The 21,243-nt window shown below is 36.2% G+C and overlaps 1 protein-coding gene across 1 annotated transcript in view; it reads right to left on the bottom strand.

The window, feature by feature from the left end:
• Positions 1-1,898: 1,898 nt before the first annotated feature.
• The window catches only part of IL6ST (interleukin 6 cytokine family signal transducer), a 50,192-nt gene continuing 30,847 nt past the window's right edge, over positions 1,899-21,243 (bottom strand). The window contains exons 8-17 of the mRNA XM_045794325.2: positions 19,977-20,136; positions 18,036-18,118; positions 17,185-17,395; positions 16,490-16,672; positions 14,731-14,832; positions 14,403-14,549; positions 13,931-14,071; positions 10,454-10,550; positions 7,626-7,707; positions 1,899-6,920 (exon numbers count right to left, since the gene is read on the bottom strand). Of these exons, the coding sequence (XP_045650281.2) occupies positions 6,183-6,920; positions 7,626-7,707; positions 10,454-10,550; positions 13,931-14,071; positions 14,403-14,549; positions 14,731-14,832; positions 16,490-16,672; positions 17,185-17,395; positions 18,036-18,118; positions 19,977-20,136 (1,944 nt within the window). The 3' untranslated portion in view covers positions 1,899-6,182. The remainder of the gene's footprint in view (positions 6,921-7,625; positions 7,708-10,453; positions 10,551-13,930; positions 14,072-14,402; positions 14,550-14,730; positions 14,833-16,489; positions 16,673-17,184; positions 17,396-18,035; positions 18,119-19,976; positions 20,137-21,243) is intronic.

Raw genomic sequence — 21,243 nt, 5'->3', positions numbered from 1 at the left:
TCATGCACAGTTAGGTTTTCTGTTGTCAGAATCCGAGTCCCTTTAAGTACCTTTTTACTTAAATATTCTTTTAGGCCATTCATTTAAAGGCACGATCCCCTTCTTGGAAGCTTATAGATCCAACTCCAGAGAAATTTATAGTAATTTATTTGAAAGCTGTCCCTAGACCACAGGCTTCTCACGGATGTAGCCAAAAGTGCATGGAAGTTTCCTCCAGGGATGGGACGGAGATGCGGACGTACTGGTTGTAGCATGGACCCGTTCATTAAGACGGTTTTATCAAAGCGGTCTGGACTGAGTCCAAAGGTGGCTCTCACTCAGTGTCTGAACGAGTGCTGTGGGGGATGAACTGGTGACTGCTGGGATACTCCGGATACTCTGTCTCTAAAGGATTGTACATAGCCCTGGATGAGGAGGCCCCTGGAACGAGATACACTTCATCTGAGGTGGGGTTGTTTTCACCCCACTCTTACACTTTTGTGTGTGAGGATTCCCCTAAATATCTCACCATGTTATCCTACTAAGATTGCAGTTTCATACAAATGGATAAAGGAATCAATAAATACCATTTAAGTGGGAGATAATTCTAAGAAAAGTTCCAGATCGACACAGGTCTAGTTACACTTTTCTGCTATGTTAAGGGACATAACCATAGTGACAAAGAATGAAAGTAAAAGACTGAGGTTTTGGATGACCAAAGATTTCTAAAACTAAGCTATGCTGTCCCATCTATTTTAAATCTGTAGCCATTGGGAGAAAATAACTACAAAAATAAACGAACTTTGCATTTAAAGGCAGATTTTCTCCCTCAGTGGGGATAGAACTATTTTAAGCTGTTGAGAAACCAAGCATCAACAGGGCCATGAACTGTTGACCTGGATTTAGTGGGCCACACCTCCCTCTGCTTCCCTGCACTGTCCTCTTCTCTACCTCCGTTCTGCTTTCCTCCTCCTCTTCTGCTTGCTCGAGGGAACTCGCCGAAGCATAGGACTTAAATGCGTACGTAAATAAGCGTGCACAGATGCACACACAGACACACACGCACACAGCTGTACTGTTTGCATAATGAAACTGGAATGTTTTATATAACTTTAAAGAGAAAAAAGCTTAATGCGAAAGTTAAAATTGTTTCTCTGCCCCTGAGTTAGGGAAACAAAACTCTGTAATCTTTCTGGAAGCAGGCTGTATTGCTTAATATAAATTAGGATGACACAAGAGGTACCACAATGAAGTCTGGCTGAATCTGTTAGAGCCAAATGAAGGATTTTAAACAAAGGAACACTTAGCCCAAAGCCCGGAGATTATTTTTGTAACCTGTAGTACATACATGCAGGGATGAAGTTAACTTGGTTTATGGATTTGATTCACTGCGTATTTTAGATAAAATAAAAATGTGAAGACATGAAAATCTAATAGTTCAGCATTTTCTTCCAAGTGGAATTGGTGACTTCGTTTCACAGACTACTAAGTAATCTTAGGGGAGCAGTGGGATGCTTTTTATCAGTTGGCTTCATGCCTCTGTTCGTAAGGAGACTTGAGCATTGTGGCTACAGACCAGCCACTAGATGGCGCAGTACCTCTGTACTTGGCTGGTCTCTTGGCGCCTCAAAAGAAAAAAAAAATCCACTGGGAGGTGGTGTGGTGCTGGGATTCCAGAACTCATCTTGTAAATTAATTTACCGGTTTTCCAGATTTACAATCTCTCAGTCCATTCTGTTATTAAGACCAAGATAATATATCGATTTTCTTCTAAAACCTATTCCGTTATGCTAAATGGACATTTTAAAAGCCACAGAACCCTCTAAAAGCATCTAGTAGTGACTCAACAGCAGTAGTGACAAATACTGTTACCTCAAACATTAAATGTAGTGACGTCACACTAGTGATCACACACGGAAAAAATTTAACCAAGAATTTATTTCTTAAATTTACTTGAAATATTAGAGCTGATACATAAGAACGTTTACAGTAACGTTTAGAGTTATGTTAACATAAGACCGATAGCTATGGTAACAATTAGCACATGCAGTTCACTACAGAGGTAAAAATACAATACTCTCTAGACAAGCCTTCTACATGAAGTAGACTAGGTGGGGGTAAATTAGCAAGTGAACTTCAAAGGATTGCACTTACAAGTAAAAGGTACATAGCGAGGATATAAAGAGGATACACGCCTAATGCTAATCACTGTATTGTAGTACTAGCGAATTGCACACTTGTTTAGAGTATACTCAATAAACATTAAGACTAAAGAGTTTTCAAATATCTGCCTTTAAAATATACCTTTGACATCACATTTTGGTATTCATGTTACAGCATTTGAAAACATGTAGTTACCATTCAGACAAAGGTTGTCTTTAAGGGATAAAAGATCTAGACGAGCTATCTCCATTGGTTTTCAATGCATTTTCATCATAATGGTAAAGCACTGGGTAATGAAGTTAAACTAATCCACTTGAAGGAGCTGCTGACTGCAAAAAGCTCTTAAAAATTTAGGAAGAAACAGACAACAGTAGAGGTCACACCAAGTTGCCTGCCTTCTCTCTTTAATGCAATGTATACTAGAATAGCACGCTAATTAGTGCATACTAGTAGCACGTGACAAAGGTTAACTGAAAAGATAGTACATTTGGCTCTGGAAAGTTTGTTTTGACTTCTATCTGAATTCCGTTTTTAAGTATTCTGAAAAGGAACTGCGTCAAAAGACCATTTGAAAGAATTAGGCTGTTAAGTTGCTAGTTTATACCATCTTTGAAATCCATAAGAATGACCAAATTTATTTTTATTTTTTAAAATTTATTTTTAGTAATATCTACACCCAATGTGGGGCTTGAGCCCATGACCCTGAGATCGAGAGTCGCATGCTCTTCCACCTGCGCCGGCCAGGCGCCCCGACAATGACCAATTTTACGTTAAATATAAACAGCTTGCCATTTGATGGCTTCATATTCTCAATATATAGAAAAGTGCAATGAATTTTTAAAAGCAATCTTACTTAGGCAATAGAACTGAACACGACCTGCAACAGAAAGCTATCCCAGTAACTTTTAACAATTAAAAAAAATTTATATAGCTTATTACACATTGACATCCATTTCAACAAAATAACAGAAGTATATGGTTTAAAAATTTCTTCTTAAAACCAGACATAGGACAAAGATGTAGAATATAACAGAACAGAGGAAGAGCTCTCCTCCTTGATTTATACTTGGTCAATGAACATGCTAGTTAACAAATTTCAGAGAATTATATATGATTATCTTCTACATTATTTGTCATGTTTTTAACCAGTTAACCCTGTGGACAGAAAAGACATTTTAAAAACTCATTTCTCTTATGAAACTATTTAAGATGTTCTAAAGGATGAGCTTTTATAAATAAATGTTTTACAAATACACTTCTTCATGAAACTTGAATTTCACAGTAGGCTAGGAAGATTAGTTAACTTCACGTGTAAGGATGAAATTAAATGAACAGCTAGGTAGAGATCTGATGTGAACGCAGAACGTGTGAATGGTTTTGCTTTTTCCCCTGCTTCTACTTACATGTTGGGTATGCTCCTGAGTGCTGACTTGATCCGGGTTTAAAAAAAATTTTTTTTTTTTTTTTAGATTTTAATGGGTTTTAAGTCTGGGAGTTTTCCCATAGTCGCTTGGTATCATGCCTTTGTAAGGGATGCGGGTAGGGTACCCGGCACACCAGTAACAAACTGCAACGGCAACACCTGTGGCACACATGCCTGCTTTTTACTCCTGTATGAGGCCCAGTGCATCAGAAGCAGTGCATTAGTTTTGTCCATAGAGAGGCTTTGCCAGCATTAAAGGAAATTTCTGGATACTCAAGATTTAGTGAGGACCACATCCACTAACTTATAGACTAATTTTCATATAAACCGGATTTGTTTCTCTGCCTACGTAAAATACAGCTTACATGCCTCAAAACAAATTATCTTAAAAACCTGAAGGAGAAAACCCCACAAATTATCCTACGACATGCCTTGGGAAAGTAATTTTGTACTTTAAGCAAGTTTCAAGAATGCTTTTTCTCTTGCTGGGCAAAGATGTGCATCACTTTTTAGTAATCCAATCTAAGGCTGTTTCCTGAGTGGATTATTGGTTCAGGACTAGCCGTTTAGTATGTCTCAAGTGCTCTTGCACCCGGCATGGGTGGGGGGCACTCAGGGCACCATGTTCTATACCTGTTTCAACAGATTTGCTTATACGGTGTTTTTTCTTCAATGACTTCATTCTCATTCCCTTAGATTATGAGTGTACATTTTATAACTGCCCCCTTGCCCTCAAGGACAAATTCACACTAGAATTCTTCCTACCACTGCTGTTTATCTTGAGGAAGGGTAGAGCTGACCATTTTTACAAATAACGTGACTACTTACTTGAAGGAAATGAAAAAGTAAACCGATAGAAATTTCTTGACAGATTCTTAGCAAGATAAATGTAATCCTACTTTGAATCAGGCTTAAGTGGCGGTGGTGCCTTTATCCTGTAGTGTGACTTTGGGGTCCCTCCCTCCCTATTTGGCTTCTCTGTGCCCAGTCTTCCTCATGTACTTCTCATCCTGTCATTCGCCAATCTCATGGTGCTTCTACCCTGCCTCTCAAAGACCGGGCGTGAGAGGGCTCTAAACGCAGTAGGCAAGAATACAAAGGGTAACGTCTAATGAACAGGTCTAACATGAACAATATTCTGAGAGAGTAAGGAGTAGAATTAGATTTCAACTGTCAATGGGTAGCAACTTTTCTTAGCCTTTTATTCTTGAATAACCTCTACAAAGTTTTTGAAATTGGCCTGGTTTTGGTGACTTAAATATGACAGAAAACCAGAACATACTTTCTGCAAATGTACCTTATAGCACTAGTCAATCACTAATGATTTATGAAAATTTCTTCATACTTCTTATTCTGTCTTTAGCCCTGCCTCCTTGTCAGATGTGATGGACAGGGTATGACAAAAATGTGAAAGTGGGGTTAAGTGAACATTGGAGCCCTAGCTTGCTTCTCTCTGGGAAGAACAAAACTTGCAAGGAGAAGTTTAAAATCTCTCTAAATCACAATGTAGAACTAAGTCAGTCCCATCTACCTCGGGACTGGCAGATATTAAAATAATATCCCTTCATTAGGTGCCTTTACAACAGGGGATGCGCTGTGACATTTACTAACATCGACACGTATGCTTCTGGATGGTGGTGTATTTTGTTAAGCAGTGCCCATGTCCTCTTAGTTTGCTTCAAACACTTACTAGCAATAAAAACCTTTGAATCTTGGCCTACTTAAAAATAAAAACAAAACATGTATCTTCACCTTAAAATGTGTTTTAATTTAACATTGTATAAAGTGCTTCATCAACCAAATTCTCTAGTATTTTAACAAAAAGGGTCAATAATGTTTATATAGAAAGATGTTAATAATTTAAGTCTTTATAAATGGCGAAGAATTTTTAAAATGGAATGAATGCCAAACTATGTTAACCTAGCTCTTAACTTCTTAACTGGGCACTCTGCTGAATTTGTGAATAACAAGAAAGCAAATTTTGAAAATCTTAGATTACTTATGATTCAAAAATTTTTTAATTTGCAAAATTCAGACTGGAATTGGCAGCATCATTACCAATGGAAGAGAATGTCTACTACTTCCTGTTGGCAATATTAAGCCCAGTATTTTTTTGGTTGGTTTTGGTCAGACAACAAAAACTGGGTTTATGTAATTAGGCCACCTGCAGCTCTCTCAACGCTGTCAGCTGAAGCAGAGCCTAGATCTCACTCGTCCAATTTTTTTATCTTAACTCTATCTCGGCCACTTTATTTGGTGACAGCAGTATAGCTGTACTAAGTATATCACTGCTTATTATTTAAATACCCTGTTTTCTAGCTACCAAAGTTAAGTTTTACTTTATAAATTTCAGACAAGCTTTCTGTTTTTCTTCAGTGCAAACATCCTGAAACAGCACAAAATCATTCAGCCATTCAGAGGATGAAGTCAGTTTATGTAGTGCTTCAAAGTAGAATCCCAGATACTCTGGAAGGGAAATAGCCCATGGGGGAGGACAGTTTCTTGTCCTGAAGGGCAAATGCTTATCTTCAGTGAGTGAAGATTATTTTTATCTGAAATAACAGATAAAATTAGCTTTAGTTTACAGGCGCTGCTGAAATCGTACAGGAACCAGTCTTCACTGAGGCATGTAGCCACCGCGTCGGACAGTCTGCGGGAGGTAACTCTTGGGCATTCCTTCATCAACTGCAGCCTCCATCCCCACTGTTTCAAGTCTCTCTACCTGTCCCTCAGTACGTGGGCCAAAAGCATCTGCGACAGAAATTTCCTGAAACATTTTCATTTGCCCGGATCCATAGGGCTGTGAGATACCTGAAATCTGCTGTTTGAGTCTCACAAACTCTTCTTCATTGACTGATGAAACTTGCTTTGACCTTTCAAAATGTGAACTATCTGGGCTGGTTTCACGCTGACTGCAGTTTTGTTTGAAATACTGTTGCCTGGGGAAATTGCCGACACTGCTCTCTGTGTTATCTAACAGCTGTAGATCTTCCGGCCGCTCCTCAGAATCTAACAAGGGCTGGGTGGACTCGGATCTTGAGAAGACTTGGACTGCCGGGACCTGGTGTCTGTAGCCACTGTGCACCACCGTGGAGTACTGGACGGCGCCCGAAGTGTTCTGTGCACACTCATTTTCATCGCTGCTCGAAATGCTGGGCCTGGAGGAGGACATGCAGGAAGACCCTCCAATACCACTGCTGTGTCCTTCAGTGCTAACCTTCTCCTTCTTGAACAGGTCCAGTGATTTCAGATCTTCTGGAAAAGGCTTTTTGTCATTTGCTGCTTCTATTTCCACAACACTTACATCAGTGAAATTGCCATCTGAATACATTTGATCTTTTGAATTAAAATTATGCTAAGAAAGAAAGAAAAAATGTATTACCTACAGCATTATGTTCATTCAGAAACTCTGAAACACAGATGGCAAATTCTAGTTAAAACCACAGAGAAATGCATGTCTGAAACTTCTCAGTAATTCCCGGGGTGCAGAGATAATCTGTATCACTAAGCCCTGTCAACTAGCTGAACTGCAGATATTGTGGAAATGGTTCTGAGAAGCATGAATCAGACTGTATTTTGCCAGAATTCCAAATCAATACTGTCATTCAATTTTGATAAGCTACTGGTATATAAAGAGTATTTCATTACTAGACTAGACTATGGAGCCTAGGATTACCAGGATAGAAAAACTCAAGAAGGTAAGATTAAAATATGTCCTGTATTTTAACATAAAATCAAAGATTATTAGAGGGTAATATAAAGTTTAGTCATTTCACCTTTAAGGAGGTTCAAAGAATTTTGGTCTAGGTTTCTAGAAATCATTTCAACAGTATTAAACTGGTATACTGTTGAATTTTAATATCCTATATAAAATGCTTGCCTTACAACACAGTTACCACAGAGCAGTATTTATGTGTACTGAATAGAATAAGGAATATCAGAATATGTTGTGATAATACTTTATTATCATTTACTTTTCAATTTGGGCTCATTTGGTTCAACTCTATAAATGTACCCTAACATGTCTGTGTATAAACAAGTAGGAAACACTGTATCTTACCCTAGGGGGTGTATGAGGTGACCACTGGGCAATAAGACTCTTTGAAGGATCTGGAACATTAGGCCAGATATGTTTTTTAATTCTGGAGAGGAAAGAAATATAATGTCTGTAAAACCACATGTAATAAACAACAAATAGTCCTTAATTCTAAACATGAGCTTAATCTAGTCATAATGAAAAGCTGTTTAAAAAATAAAATTCTGCAATAAAAACCAATTAAAAAGTTGAGCCAAGTCACTAAACCTTATAGTACACACTTCCCAACAAAAAAACAAAAATGTTCAATTTCCAACTAAAACTACATAATAAGTTCTCACATAGCTACCAGAAAAAACACGATAAATTTGATTTTTCACAAGAGTATTTACCTTAATATAGTTCCTAGCCCAAAGTCAGAGATCCCTAAGTGTGCATAGTATACAGGAAGTGAGATATCTTGAGAATAAGTTCAAATAAAAATGAGTAATAAGATCCTGACAGACAGACTCTCCTGTGGAAACAACTATAAAATCTGGGTGTAATATAAAAAGCAATAAAGTTAACAACCTAAACAAAAAGAGCAACCAATGGATGAATTCCTCGAAATCGACTGAAAAGAAAATCTGTAAATTAACATTCTTCCCACAAGAAAATCTCAAATGGTAAATTCTAGCAAACACTTAAAGAGAAATAATATGAATCCTATGTAAACTCTCCCAGAAAACAGAGAAGGTAACGTGTCCCCGTTCATTTGATGAGGTAATCACTATTACCCTAATTTCAAAAGTAGTGAAGACACTACCAAAAAAAAAAAAAAAAAAAAGTGCCACTCATGAAACAAACGTAAATGCAAAAATAAACACAATCCAGAAAAGTCTGAAAAATGCAAGGATGGTTTAATGTGTGAAAGAAAAACGATGAATAAAATTCACCATGTATGAAGGAAAGAGAAAAATTGTATGATCATCCACAGATGCCAAAAAAGCATTTGACAAAATTCTACACCCAGTCATGACTAAAACTCTCAGCAAAACAGAAATATATGAGAACTTCCTCAACTTAAAACGAACATCACATGTAATGATAAAAGACTGAATGCTTTCTCCCTTAAAACTGGTGATAATGCAAAGTTTCACTTAAGCAGTGTAAGAAAAATAACTCATCCTTACTGGTGAGCAGCGAAAATGCTAAGAAATCCAAAAAGGTATTAGAGTAGATGAATCTATCCAGGTCTTAGTATACAAGGACAGTGTATTTTTTTAATAAAAAATTAATTGCATTTCTATTTCTAGCAATGAACAATTAGAAAAGAAAAATTTCTGAAAATGCCATTTACATTGTATAAAAAATATTTAGGAATAAATTTAACGTAAGATGTGTAAGGCCTATCCACTGGAAACAACACACTGCAAAAGAAAATTAAAACCTGTAAGAGATATTAACATATCCCTGAACTGAAAGACATGTAGCTTATGAAAATGTGAACTCATGTTTAGATTGCAATTTTTCCCTAAACTGACCTACAGATCCAATAAAATCTCAATCAACAATGTACCAGATTTTTTAAAAGGAAATTTCCTTTTCATAAATAAATATTAGTATCAGTTTATCAAAGATTCTAACCAAAATTTTGAAAAATAAGATATTAGAAGAATTCTAACTGCTCTCAAAACAGTAAAAATTAAGACAGTATGGTATTAGGATGAACAGACATATAGATCAATGGAACAGAATTCAGAGTCTGTAAATAAATCCAGACTTAATGGATAACTGATTTTGGCAAAGATATGGGGAAAAAGTATTTTCATTAAATAACGCTGAAACAACTAACTAGGTATCTATGGAAAAAAAAAAACCTTGACCCTAACCTCATACCATGCACAGAAATTCTGAATAGATCACAGACCTATGGCTACAATGATTAAAGTTCTAGAGGAAAACAAAGGAGAACATATTTGTGACACTGACAGGCAAACATTTCCTACATAAAACACAAGAATCACAAAAAAACTGAAAAAATGGACTTCATCAAAATTAAAAACTTTGTTTTTCTAAAGTTACAGTGAAGAAAATGAGAAGGCAAAGCCGCAAGACCAGACTTTCCAAAACACATTTGAGAATAATTTTGTAATCAGAATATATAAAGAAATCTTACAGTTCAATATTAAGGCAAACAACCCAATGTAAAAATGGGCAGAAGATTTCAGAAAATGTATCACAAAAGAATATATAGAAATGGCACATGAAAAGATCATTACTACTTACTAGGGAAATGGAAATAAAACGACAATGAAATAGCATTACACGCTGATAACGAAGTGGCTAAAATTAAAAACTGTTGCTAATATGGAACTGGAAGGCTCACAGAGCTGGGGAGAATACAAGATGGTATAACCATTTTGAAAAAGTCGTCTGATGGTTTCTCATAAACTTAAATATGCATTTACTATCTGACCCAGCAATCCCACTACCAGGTATTTACACGAGATAAATGATAACATGCCCACGCAAAGATCTGTAGGTGAATGGTCACGGCCATATTATTCACAACAGCTCCAATTCAAAGAAACAACCTGAATTTCCCTAACAGATGTATGAACAAATTTTGATAAATCTATACTGTAGAATACTTTTCAATAAATAGGAGAAAAATAGGAGTATATGCACCAGTAAGTCTCAAAAACATGTGAAATGAAAGACCTAATATAAAAAGACTTACAAAATCCTAGAAAAGAAAAAACTACAGTCACAGAAAGCAAATCAGTAATTACTTGGGGCCAGAGGTTGAGGGAGAGAATAGGGCATAAATCCAGGGGAAAAACTGCAGAAATAAAAATAGGGGTACTTACAGGTCTCGCTTATTAAAGCAGAACAATACTCCCAAAAGGGTTGTCAATAGGAACGCTAAGCAAACAGGCACAACTATGGCTTCAATTTCTCCTTGAGCTAAAAACAGAAGAGGTAAAAAGGAAAATAATGGTCAATGCATATGTTGACACAAATAATAAAACTTCCCAGCCAGAGGATTGTTGAAAAGATGAAATACCATCCTGTTTTCATCACCTTTTCAAACTTAAAGGCTGTTTTCTCTCCCCTCCCTTTTCTTGGTAAATGATATCCTAGCCCTTTATACCTTACACAGTAACCTGGCCACAGGGTAAGCATAAACTATATGTTGGTTAAGGGAATAAAATGACTAAGTTCATTTTATTGGACAGATAATCTACCCAGTAAGCTGGAGCTCCCAAACCCAACCATTTATTACATTTATCATCTACCCTCAGCAGAAGCCTAACAAAAGCTTATCTTTGGGATCTGTGAGTATTGGGGAGAAGTGGAAAAGTTGTAGAACAATCCTAATAATTGAACTACAAATGTGATCCTCTATAAGGATTTAAAAATAAAAGGTTCAGGAAAAATTTTTAGTAGCTATTTATTTTCAAGAAGATGGCGTCGGGGCACCTGGGTGGCTCAGTTGGTTAAGTGTTCAACTCTTGATTTTGGCTCAGGTCATGATCTCAGGGCGGTGGGATTGAGCCCTAAGTCAGGCTCTGCACTCAGCAAGGAGTCTGCTGGAGATTCCCTCTCCCTCTTTCTGCATCCCTCCCCCGAACCCCCGGTTGTGTGCTCTCTCAAATAAATCTTAAAAAAAAAAAAAAAAAAAAAAAAAAGATGGCATATCTGATAAATGGCTAAGGATTTATAAGAATTTTTTTTTAAATCTTATTTAATTAGTTGAGAGAGAGAGAGGTGAGAGCATGAGCTGTGGGGAGAAGCAGAGGGAGAGAGAGAAGCAGATTTCCCGCTGAGCAGGGAGCAGGCAGGGCTCGAACCCAGACCTGAGTGGAAGGCAGACACTTAACCGACTGAGCCAGGCAGTAGTAGGAATAGTATCACCTAAAAATCAGTTAAGCGTAAGATTTCTAAATAGCAGACGATCCCTAAGCAGCATTTAAAAGAGGGCTTACTTAATCAAATGAATCACTAATTGGATAATTACTTTTTTTTAAAGATTTTATTTATTTATTTGACACAGAGACAGCCAGTGAGAGAGACAGCCAGTGAGAGACAGACAAGCAGGGGGAGAGGGAGAGGAAGAAGCAGGCTCCCAGCAGAGGAGCCTGATGTAGGGCTCGAGCCCAGAACGCCGGGATCACGCCCTGAGCCGAAGGCAGACGCTTAACGACTGAGGCACCCAGGTGCCCCTGGATAGTTATTTCTTAATGATTAACCTTATGGTTGTTTCTGCTTAACTCCTCCAGTCGCCTTCTAATTAGTCTTTTATGGGAAAACTTTACAAAAGTAGTAGTGCAATCATATACTATTCACTTAGACTGATCTCAGCACCACACATAGACCTTTGTAAGTAACTTTATTTTCTATGAAGCCTAACACAAATCAATGTCAGATCAGTGCTCAGAATAAACTGTACATTGGCAAATACTAACTCTTGTATGCTCAGGCTTCATGTATATATCAAATCAGATTCAGGCAGAACCTTTACTGCAGCTAAACTCACTATGTTTTTATGTCTTGGGCCTTCACTCATTCTGTCCTAAGATGCCCTCTTCTTTCTCCTTATTCACATCCTAACCTTGACGCTTAAGTACTACCTCCTTTATAAAATCTTCTTTGAAGGTGAAACTCCCCCCTACTAATTATCTTTAAATTCCTACTCTATTTACTGCCTTCATGGCCCAAAGGCCTTTCCATTCAATTACTTTACTTATGCTGTCTTTCTTCAAATACACTGTAAGGTCCTTTGGGAGCAAGGCCCATGCTATATTAAGCCACAATGGTTCGACAAAACAATACATTGATCAGTGAAAAAAGCAGATGATGAAGTAAATCCTAACAAGTATGCTCTAATTTTTGGGAAAAAATGTATGCATAGATAACATATTTGTATATCCTTCTAGTATTAAGAGATTATTCTAGATGAGGGATTAGGAGTGATTTTTCTTCTCTATAGAATGTTACTTTAGTAATCAGGATAATATTTTAAAAGGCTATTTTTTAAAGATCAATTTCAATTACTACTTGCTACATATTTGATTAACATGTCACCACAAATCTTATTCCAGAAACTATGCTCATTACTGGCTATCACAACAAAGCTCAGGATCTTTTTTTTTTTATCTATTTTATGTAGTTATTCATTCATTTTCCTCCATCACTGTGTTGGTACTTGGGGTAATAAAATAAGGTAATTTCTATACTGATTCAAAATGTAGTAGGAACAAGAAAGAACGCAGCAGCTTCAGTCTGTGTTAGGGAGGCTAAAGGAGCAGCCAAAACTAGAGAAGGTGAGGAGCTAACGTAGGGCTACACATTCGGAAAAGACAGAGAAAGATGGAGAAAATCACGAGAAGCTTAGGGTCAAGGAAAGAGATTATCAAAGGGCATGCAACAGCAGTAAGTAGAAGGCATGATCAAGACGACTTTATACTTGGCTTATGTAAGCAAAAAAGGTAGGAAGAAATTACTACCTTATCTAAATTTCTGGTTTTGGCAAAGACTTGGACGGTTGTGTCAGGGAAAAGAGAAATGTATTTGGGAAGGAGAGAGAGGATGGCTGAAGTCATGGACAGGGAGTGTGAATAGGTAGATAATAAAAGAGGGCTGAGAATACAGTTCTGGAAAATACAAACCGTTCTTAAAAAGAAGAGTGAAAAGGAGGCCAAGAAGGAAGTACCAGAGAGGGAGAAGACGCAGGAGAGTGCTGTTACAAAAAGACGTTTAGAAGAACCAAGGGAAGAGGCAGTTTCAAGGATGGAGAAGCCAACAGAGTAAAATGCTGAGAAGTACAGAAAAAAGACTAAAAAGCATGCCTTGGTGATCATAACTAAGAGGACTTCCCTGAGTGACATCAGGGAGATTTCAGTGGAGTGGTGGGCTGGAGGCCTGGTTTCAGCAACTCAAAGACTGAGCTGGAAGAATGGATATAGAGCCTGTAAGGATGGACTCATCTTTCCAGCAACCTGCCTATAAAAAGAAGGAATAAGAGAAGGAAGAAAGAGAGCATACTCGACTTTGCCAGTGAAAATATGAACCTATTTAGAAAGATACACAAATTCTTTTGGCATTTACAGAGTACAGATGAAATCAGTGAGAAGCAGTTAACGAAATAAGAGGTGAGTTCTGATAGTTTAAAGAAACCAAAATCAGATAAATACAAAAACTGTAATTTATGAAAAATTCATTTCTATGAATCCAAAGATGCATTTTCAACAAAACTTTAGCTTATTAACGAAGTCCATTTTTAGGCTAATTAAATTTTAGAGTGAAAAAAAGAGAAGAAAAGAGCAAACATCATTATTTCTTACCAAACTTTGGTGTGGTGAAAGTGAATTCCGGGCCATCCTTTCCACCTTCGTCTGTGTATGCTGCCATTCGTACCATGTACAAAGTGTCACTGGTCAGAGAGGACAATGTATATTCTGTGTGCGAAGAATCCACATTCACGGCTAGAAGAAATCAATAAGTGTGGTTTATTCAACTGCTCAATGTTCTGCTTGATTTGGCTTTTATTTGACATTGCAAAAGTATTAAAAAGGAAAAAAAATTATTTTTCAGAAAACAACTTTCATATCTCTGACTTAATATTCTTCTCCCATAAGCACAACACAGTAGTTCTTTAATAGGACCATGAAAGCAACCGTAAGGCATATTCTCAGGTGTCTCTTTCCTGATGATAATATACTCTACTTAAAGATGTGTAACTTAAGAAAGTGAGACTTAATATTTAAAAGCTTAAGAAAAAAACCAGTAATTCTTAATAGCTGATAGTTTTATTACCGGTTTCATTTCCAATGATGGTTCTATAAAATATAGTATAATTTCGGATAAATCCATTCTGAACATCAACAGGAAGTTGGTCCCACTCTAAGACAGCTTCATTTTTCCCCACTTTTTTTGTCCGAACAGTAGGTCCTTTGGAAGGTGCTAGAAGAGAATAAAAGTATTTGATAACCGAAAATCATTACAATTCAGTATATTACTAGAATTTACCAAAATTTAATTATTATATTTGAATATTGTAAGACATACCACTATTTAAAAAAGATAAAATGTCTTTGTTAATAGAAAGCTCAACATATTTCAAAGAAAATGAGTTTGGACTTACGGGCTTGTTTAAGGTATGCTTTTATAGACTCCGGGCTTCCTGGTCCATCAGCATATATTGGAGTAACTGTTATCAAGTAACATTTGCTCTCTGCTAGGTTCCCTAAAGAAAGAATAGGAGAGTAAGCAATTTTCCCCCCAAAAGAGTCTAATTCCATTATTTATTTTTACATTATAATTTCATGGTTCTTGAACTTTTCTTTTAAAACTGCAGCTTTTAAAGTAGGCATTGCTCTTTGTGTACTGGATTCAAGCTTAATATAGTAAATCTATTTATGAAAGGGAAAAGCTTATTTTTTGCCAATATGGTGGAAATAAAAAATATATTGTCAGTATAAGTAATTATTATATTTATATCCAGGACTTATAAAACATTCATTTCAAATTATCCTTCGTCTTATAGTTTGACAGTGTTTGTACATCTTAACTAATTCTCAGAGAACTGCCTAAAGACCCACTGATAAGAGCTAGGGAAATGGCCGTGGTTTGTCAGGTAACTGGGAAAAAGAAGAATTAGCACTATTCCCCCAAAAAGTAACAAACTTTTAAAATGAAGTTATCTTGAATACCTCATTTATAATCTCTTCAAATTAACAAAGTAATCTATTCCTTTAATACACAATAGTAAAATCTTTAAGTCTTTCTTTTTATATAGAATTTTATCTGTCCACATCAGAAAATAAGGTATCGTTATACTGAAGTTTATACATTCAGTAAGAACTTTTATTTCCTTAACTATTACTCATAAAGTTATATATGCTCCTTTGCTTTCTTAAACAGAGTAATTTTACTTTTTCTTGATGACTCAATATTATCAAGAAGATGAATTAAGTGTTATATTCCGCTGTAATACAATGATGTTATTAGAGCTATGAGCTACTGGGGCTCCCTGTGCAACATAAAGGTCTCTGGAGATTAGGCTATGCTTTCTTAAAAACATTTCTATTGTCCATTTACTACCAACGTGCGTCTTCTCTCTAGCTCCACCTTGCCTCTGATAAGGCTGATAAACTAAACAAATTTATGAAAATTTTTTATTAGATAAGAGGTTAAGGAGGCCCAATTAGCTTATTTTGTAAATAAAACTCACAAACTTTACGGCACATATGTTCTTGTTTACAGCTTTTCTCTAATTCATCATATTATTCATAGCTGAATTCTAATGGTTATCCTTCTTTACTTAAAAAAAAAAAAACAAAACCCACATACAAGCTGGTGTTTTCTCTTTAAAGCCGTTTTATCACTTTAAAGCCACACAGTAAGCTGTACCTTAACACACAGGGTAATCCACCGTTCGGAACTCTACATCATTACTTTCTGTCCATTACAACTTCCAGTTAAAAGACGTAAGGAAATCGGAGTTCTAATTCTGCTTCCCCTATTCAACAGCTTTAAGAGTTTAACAAGTCATTCAGATGCTACAGGAAAATACTTTCTCATTGCAGGATGAGGGAGTTAAATGAGGCACAGAAAAAAAACGCAACTAATTACAAGCAGAGGTCATATTATCTTGTATTTCTCTTTACAGTTTTTGAAGTGTTCGAAAAGATACCATTAACCCCACTTTGTCCATAAACAGACCCTGCACGGGTTAGATGTGACTTGGTGAGAGTCACACATCCGGCAAACTAGATGTAAGCAGTAACTGATAAACTGGAATTCTTTTCAGGAGACCACAACATCTGTAAAGCACAAGAAAATATGTAAAAGAAAAATCTGAAGAGTTAGACAAGACTTAGGTTTTTTCTAGCCAGGCGTACCTCTTAAATAGGTGCGGTGTACAGAGCCAGCTTCCTGCTGCCAGTCTGGGACACAGGGCGATTTATCTGATAACACACACCACTCAAGTACGTATCTGTTCACAGATTCATTTGGAGCAGTCCATTCTACCCAAAGCATATTATCTTTGGGAAATGCTTTAAGATCCGTTACAGGCCGAGTAGCTTTAACACAAAGTTTGAATACTGATATGACAAATGAACATTAAAAAATTCAAAATTTTCATATTTTACATTTCTATAACCATGTAACCTTGCTACCAGTTTTTGCAATATATTAATATGTATTTCCATGAATAAAGGCACTTTATTATAATTTACATATAGACAATTAATTTGGAAACTAGAATTCTTCCTTTCTCAAAATTCTTCAAATGTTTTCTATATGTAAATGGCATTTTTTTCTTCTTTGAAAGCAATGAACAATGTATTTAAGTCATATTCATATATGGTTCCCAGAGCCTTAAAAGAGTATTTTAAAAACCAGGTTAAGTAATCAGAAAAGGCTGAAATGAATTAAGTAGTTTACTTCAAAGTTTAAGTGAGCCACATAATACAGGAACAAATTATTTGGTTGTTGACTTAGAATAAAATTATGTACTATGCCTCAGAATACCTTCTACGTTAGGAACCACCTTTTCCCATCCGTAAGTCGACTCCATCTTACAGACACAAACCTTGAAAGTCATAAGCAGGGATAGTTAAAACAGCTGCATCTGACTTGCCAACGAGATTTCTTGCTGTGAGAGTTGCTATATAACGATCATTCGTGATGTTTACTGTCCATTTTGTGTCATTAACTGTGTAATTCTGTAAACGTGATTTCCATCTTGTAAGTGTCACTTCATAATCCAAAATTCTTCCATTGGCTTCAAAAGGAGGCAATGTCTATAATAAAATAATTTTTAAAAAGTTCATCAGTATTCTCCATGTTCACAAATTCTGTTATGTCAAACCTCTAAATGTTTAACTGAAAGGTACCGGCAACCTCATTTACAATTCACTACCATAAACAAAACTACTACATAGTAAATGAAGAGTAAACCCATGACTTTGACTAGGAGGGAAAGTAGCACCATTTCAGGAGCTTTTAGTCCTGTATCGTACCTGCACTGTGGCTGTCTGACCCTTAATTATATTGTATGCCTGAGCATTTTTTTTTTTTTTTAGTATGATATGCTTGGAGACTATGGAGTTGACAATAATTTTGTATTTCCTATTACTGGCATACATTTTGATTACTCAACACCTTTCATAATTATTTTCTTTGAGGCACTCAGGAAAGTTCAATGACAGACAAGATCCTTCTCATAGAACTTTTCATAGAATTGTGAAGTATTTATGAGATACAACCTGCAGTTTATGACCCTTTTATGTAGTATATGCAAAGCTTTGTGTTTCTATTTATCAAATGTTTTCCTGATATTAAGATGAGTAAAAATTTAAGTTAAAAAACTACACTTATAATGCCATACAAAATTATGTAAATGATAAAAGAATATAAACATGCAATTTTTTTTTTTTTTACCTTCCATATGAGTTGCACAGCTCTATAGCCATGAGTATGGGATGGCTCTATCTTATACCAGAAACTTGGTGCCTTGGATGGTCCTAGAGAAATGACATAAACTCTTTAAAAGTTTTTAACAATAAAATATAATCCTGGAATTATTCTCTTACTTTCTTCTTAATATTCCTGCCCTTCAGCCACTGTTTAAACTATCATTTTCCCCACCCTAGCATGCTATGCCTGGGTCTTCCTTTAGTCAGGATGATAGATAGCTTGATAATTTAGATTATATTGGAATACTTTTCTAATCTTTAAATTGTAAAGCTACAAACATATCCTAAGGTATAACAAAAGATGGATCACCATTTCTTACTGCTAAAAATCACACTGAAAAATTGTATTTAAGTATATACTTAAAATTCCTAAAGGTATATATATAAGAATACAAAACAAAAGAAATGGAGTAAATGCGGGCTAAGTTTATTACCTTATGTTAGGATGACTGTTAGTAGGATATAATAAAAATGAATTCACAGTGTTGTCTTGATCACCAACAATGTGAAAAATGAAAATCCACTTTACAAAATCCGGTATCAAATGGTAATAATTCCTATAGAATCAACTGGTTTTTCAAAAATTTTTAAGTGCAATTTTAAGGTATGGTTCACCAGAATAAAGGATGATTATAAAGAGGTAATTATGGAGGACAAAACAGAGAAAAGAGGCAAGGCTGAGAACACGGCTGCCGGTACAGGGGGTTCAAAAAGATGCATATACACGAGTATACAAAACAAAGACCAAGAAACTATAATGAAAATGTTACAGGCCAGAAAGACGTCCTAACATAAAAAGAACCAGGAGGAATCATTCACCAAGTTGAAGAAATGCTTAATATAACGATTCGTAATTTTCCAGGTATCTCTTTGACAAAGGTTATGTACCACCTCCCCAGAAAATGCACACAGGCACTAACCATCGTATTTTGCCCACACTTTACAGTAGTTCAGGAACCACCCTCCCCTTGTTTCCCCTCTACAACTGACCCCCCAGCTTTCAAGGCCCCAAGGATCCCAGTTTAATAATTCCTGGCCAAGACAAAGAAATCCAGTTGAGAACCCCCCCCCCCCCAGCTAGCAATAGAGAACTGCTTTCTTTCACGTCATTTATGAGAATAAGAGAAAATTCTTAGTGGAGAAAGGTAGTTTACTTTTCTGCCTTTGATACTCTCACTTCACTATCTCAATGTCTAGTGCAGCTGGAAGTGAAGGGGCAGACGTGGTACGGGAAGTTTTAAAGCCAGAGTTGTTGCCATTGATACCTGAAGGCTAAAGTATGAAAGAAAACTGTTCAAAAGAAAAATCTGTATGCCACAGGACTATTTCTTGACTGCTACAAAAGAAATTACTGATGTTAACTGCTTAGGGTAGGGAATCTTACCTCGCACCTTAAATACCCTTTTATGACTTTTAGATTCTGTGCTATATGCCCTTTATGACCGTGGGAGAAAAAAAGGAAAATGAAAACAAACCAAAACTCCAGGATTCTTTAACAGGGGTTTATTAAGTGCTGGTAGAAACAAATAATAGTACAAACATATTTCTGACAGTGAGGGGGACTATGGTATATTTTGTTAGTATGATTTTAATGAGCTAGGATATGATTCTCTATTTAGAATAGAATGAACCACTGCCCTTTAATAAAATGTTCTGGACTTAACTGTTAGGTCACTGGTTTTCTCATGGTCATTCCATGATAATTGTCTTTATTAGGAAATCAATTTATACTATCAATAATGCACATTTTATCCTGATGTCCTTAAAGAGAATAAAAGTGTAAAATATAAGTTTGAATAAGATGGTCACAGAATAAGAAGCAATGAGGTCTATGTTATTAAAACCAAACACAACTCATAGCCATAATTCCAAAACCTCTACTTCCTCTTATATCTTAATTACTCACTATCTTCATATGTGATACCGCTTGCTTCTTCACTCCAGTCACTCCAGAATCCTTTACCATCTTCCTTCATACAACGAATCCTAAACACATATTCTGTAAAAGGTTTAAGGTCCTGGACAGTGAATGAAGATCGGGTGGATGCTGTATCTTCAGGAGGAATCTGAAATCAAAGCACATAAACCAATAAAAAAACCCAGTGGTATTTATTGTAACTGTCCTAAATTCCCTAAGATTTTAGATACCGATTTAATGAAACAAGACTACATCTATTAACTTCACTAACTTAGACTGCTTTTTGATTTGCATTTCTCTCTCTCCAGAGCTTGAGTTAAATCAAAAAGCAGTCAAGCCAGTGAAGTTAATAGATTTGGGAAGTATGGAAACATCTATTATTAATCTTTTTTTTTTTTTCCCCTTGGGCCTATAACGCTTAGTGTCTCAACAGGAAAAAGATGGTATACTTCAGTTAGAATTTAATTCAACAAGGCTTTATAAAAGGAAATATGGGAAAGTGTAGGGAATCCTTAGATAGTCATCATTACTCCAGGGCTTATAGCTGTTATTACCTTTAGGCCAAAAGGGATGAGAAGAGGTACCAGAAACTGGGAGAAGAGGGTCAGATAGGGTTAACTTGGGCTGAGAGACATGGGCATGTCCACCGGAAGAAGGAGAGAAAATGAATTAAGATTCTATGATATCAAAAAATATTTTGAAGTTCAGATATGTATCCCTCCCTGCACAACATGAAGCATTAATCCATTTTCATTTGTTGTTTTTTCTAATTTTATTTTGAGCAGCGGTTCAGGTAAGTGGAATGGAGAGCAGAGGTATTAAGATCATGGGCTCAAACCCCTTATGAGCCCATTATTGCAACATGAGAAAGCAAAAGCATAGTGTTAGTGACAAATGAAGGTATAAAACAGAACATTATGGGGAGCGCAAAGCTATGGTGATTGTTTTTTTAAAAGTTCCAAGTACTTCTTTTGGTGACAGCATCATCTTTGGGTACACTGTTCTGCTCCTTTTCAGTCTTGTAAGTTCCCCAACAACTCCTTCCTCTGCTAAGTCGTCAACATGCTTTCTAAAAAGGGCTAGATAGTAAGTATTTTAGGCTGCGGGCCAGACGGTGTCTGTTCCAACTACTCAACTTGTCCACTGCAGCACAAAATAGCCAAAGACAATATTTAAAAAAAAAAACAAGTGTGGCTGTGTTCCAATAAAACTTTATTTATAAAGACAGATGGCGGGCTAAAATTGGCCTGCAGAT

Source organism: Ursus americanus, chromosome 5 (genome assembly GCF_024610735.1).
Source record: "Ursus americanus isolate L20-20 chromosome 5, mUrsAme1.1.p, whole genome shotgun sequence".
Classification (NCBI taxonomy): domain Eukaryota; kingdom Metazoa; phylum Chordata; class Mammalia; order Carnivora; family Ursidae; genus Ursus; species Ursus americanus.
This window is presented reverse-complemented; position numbering and strand designations above follow the sequence as displayed.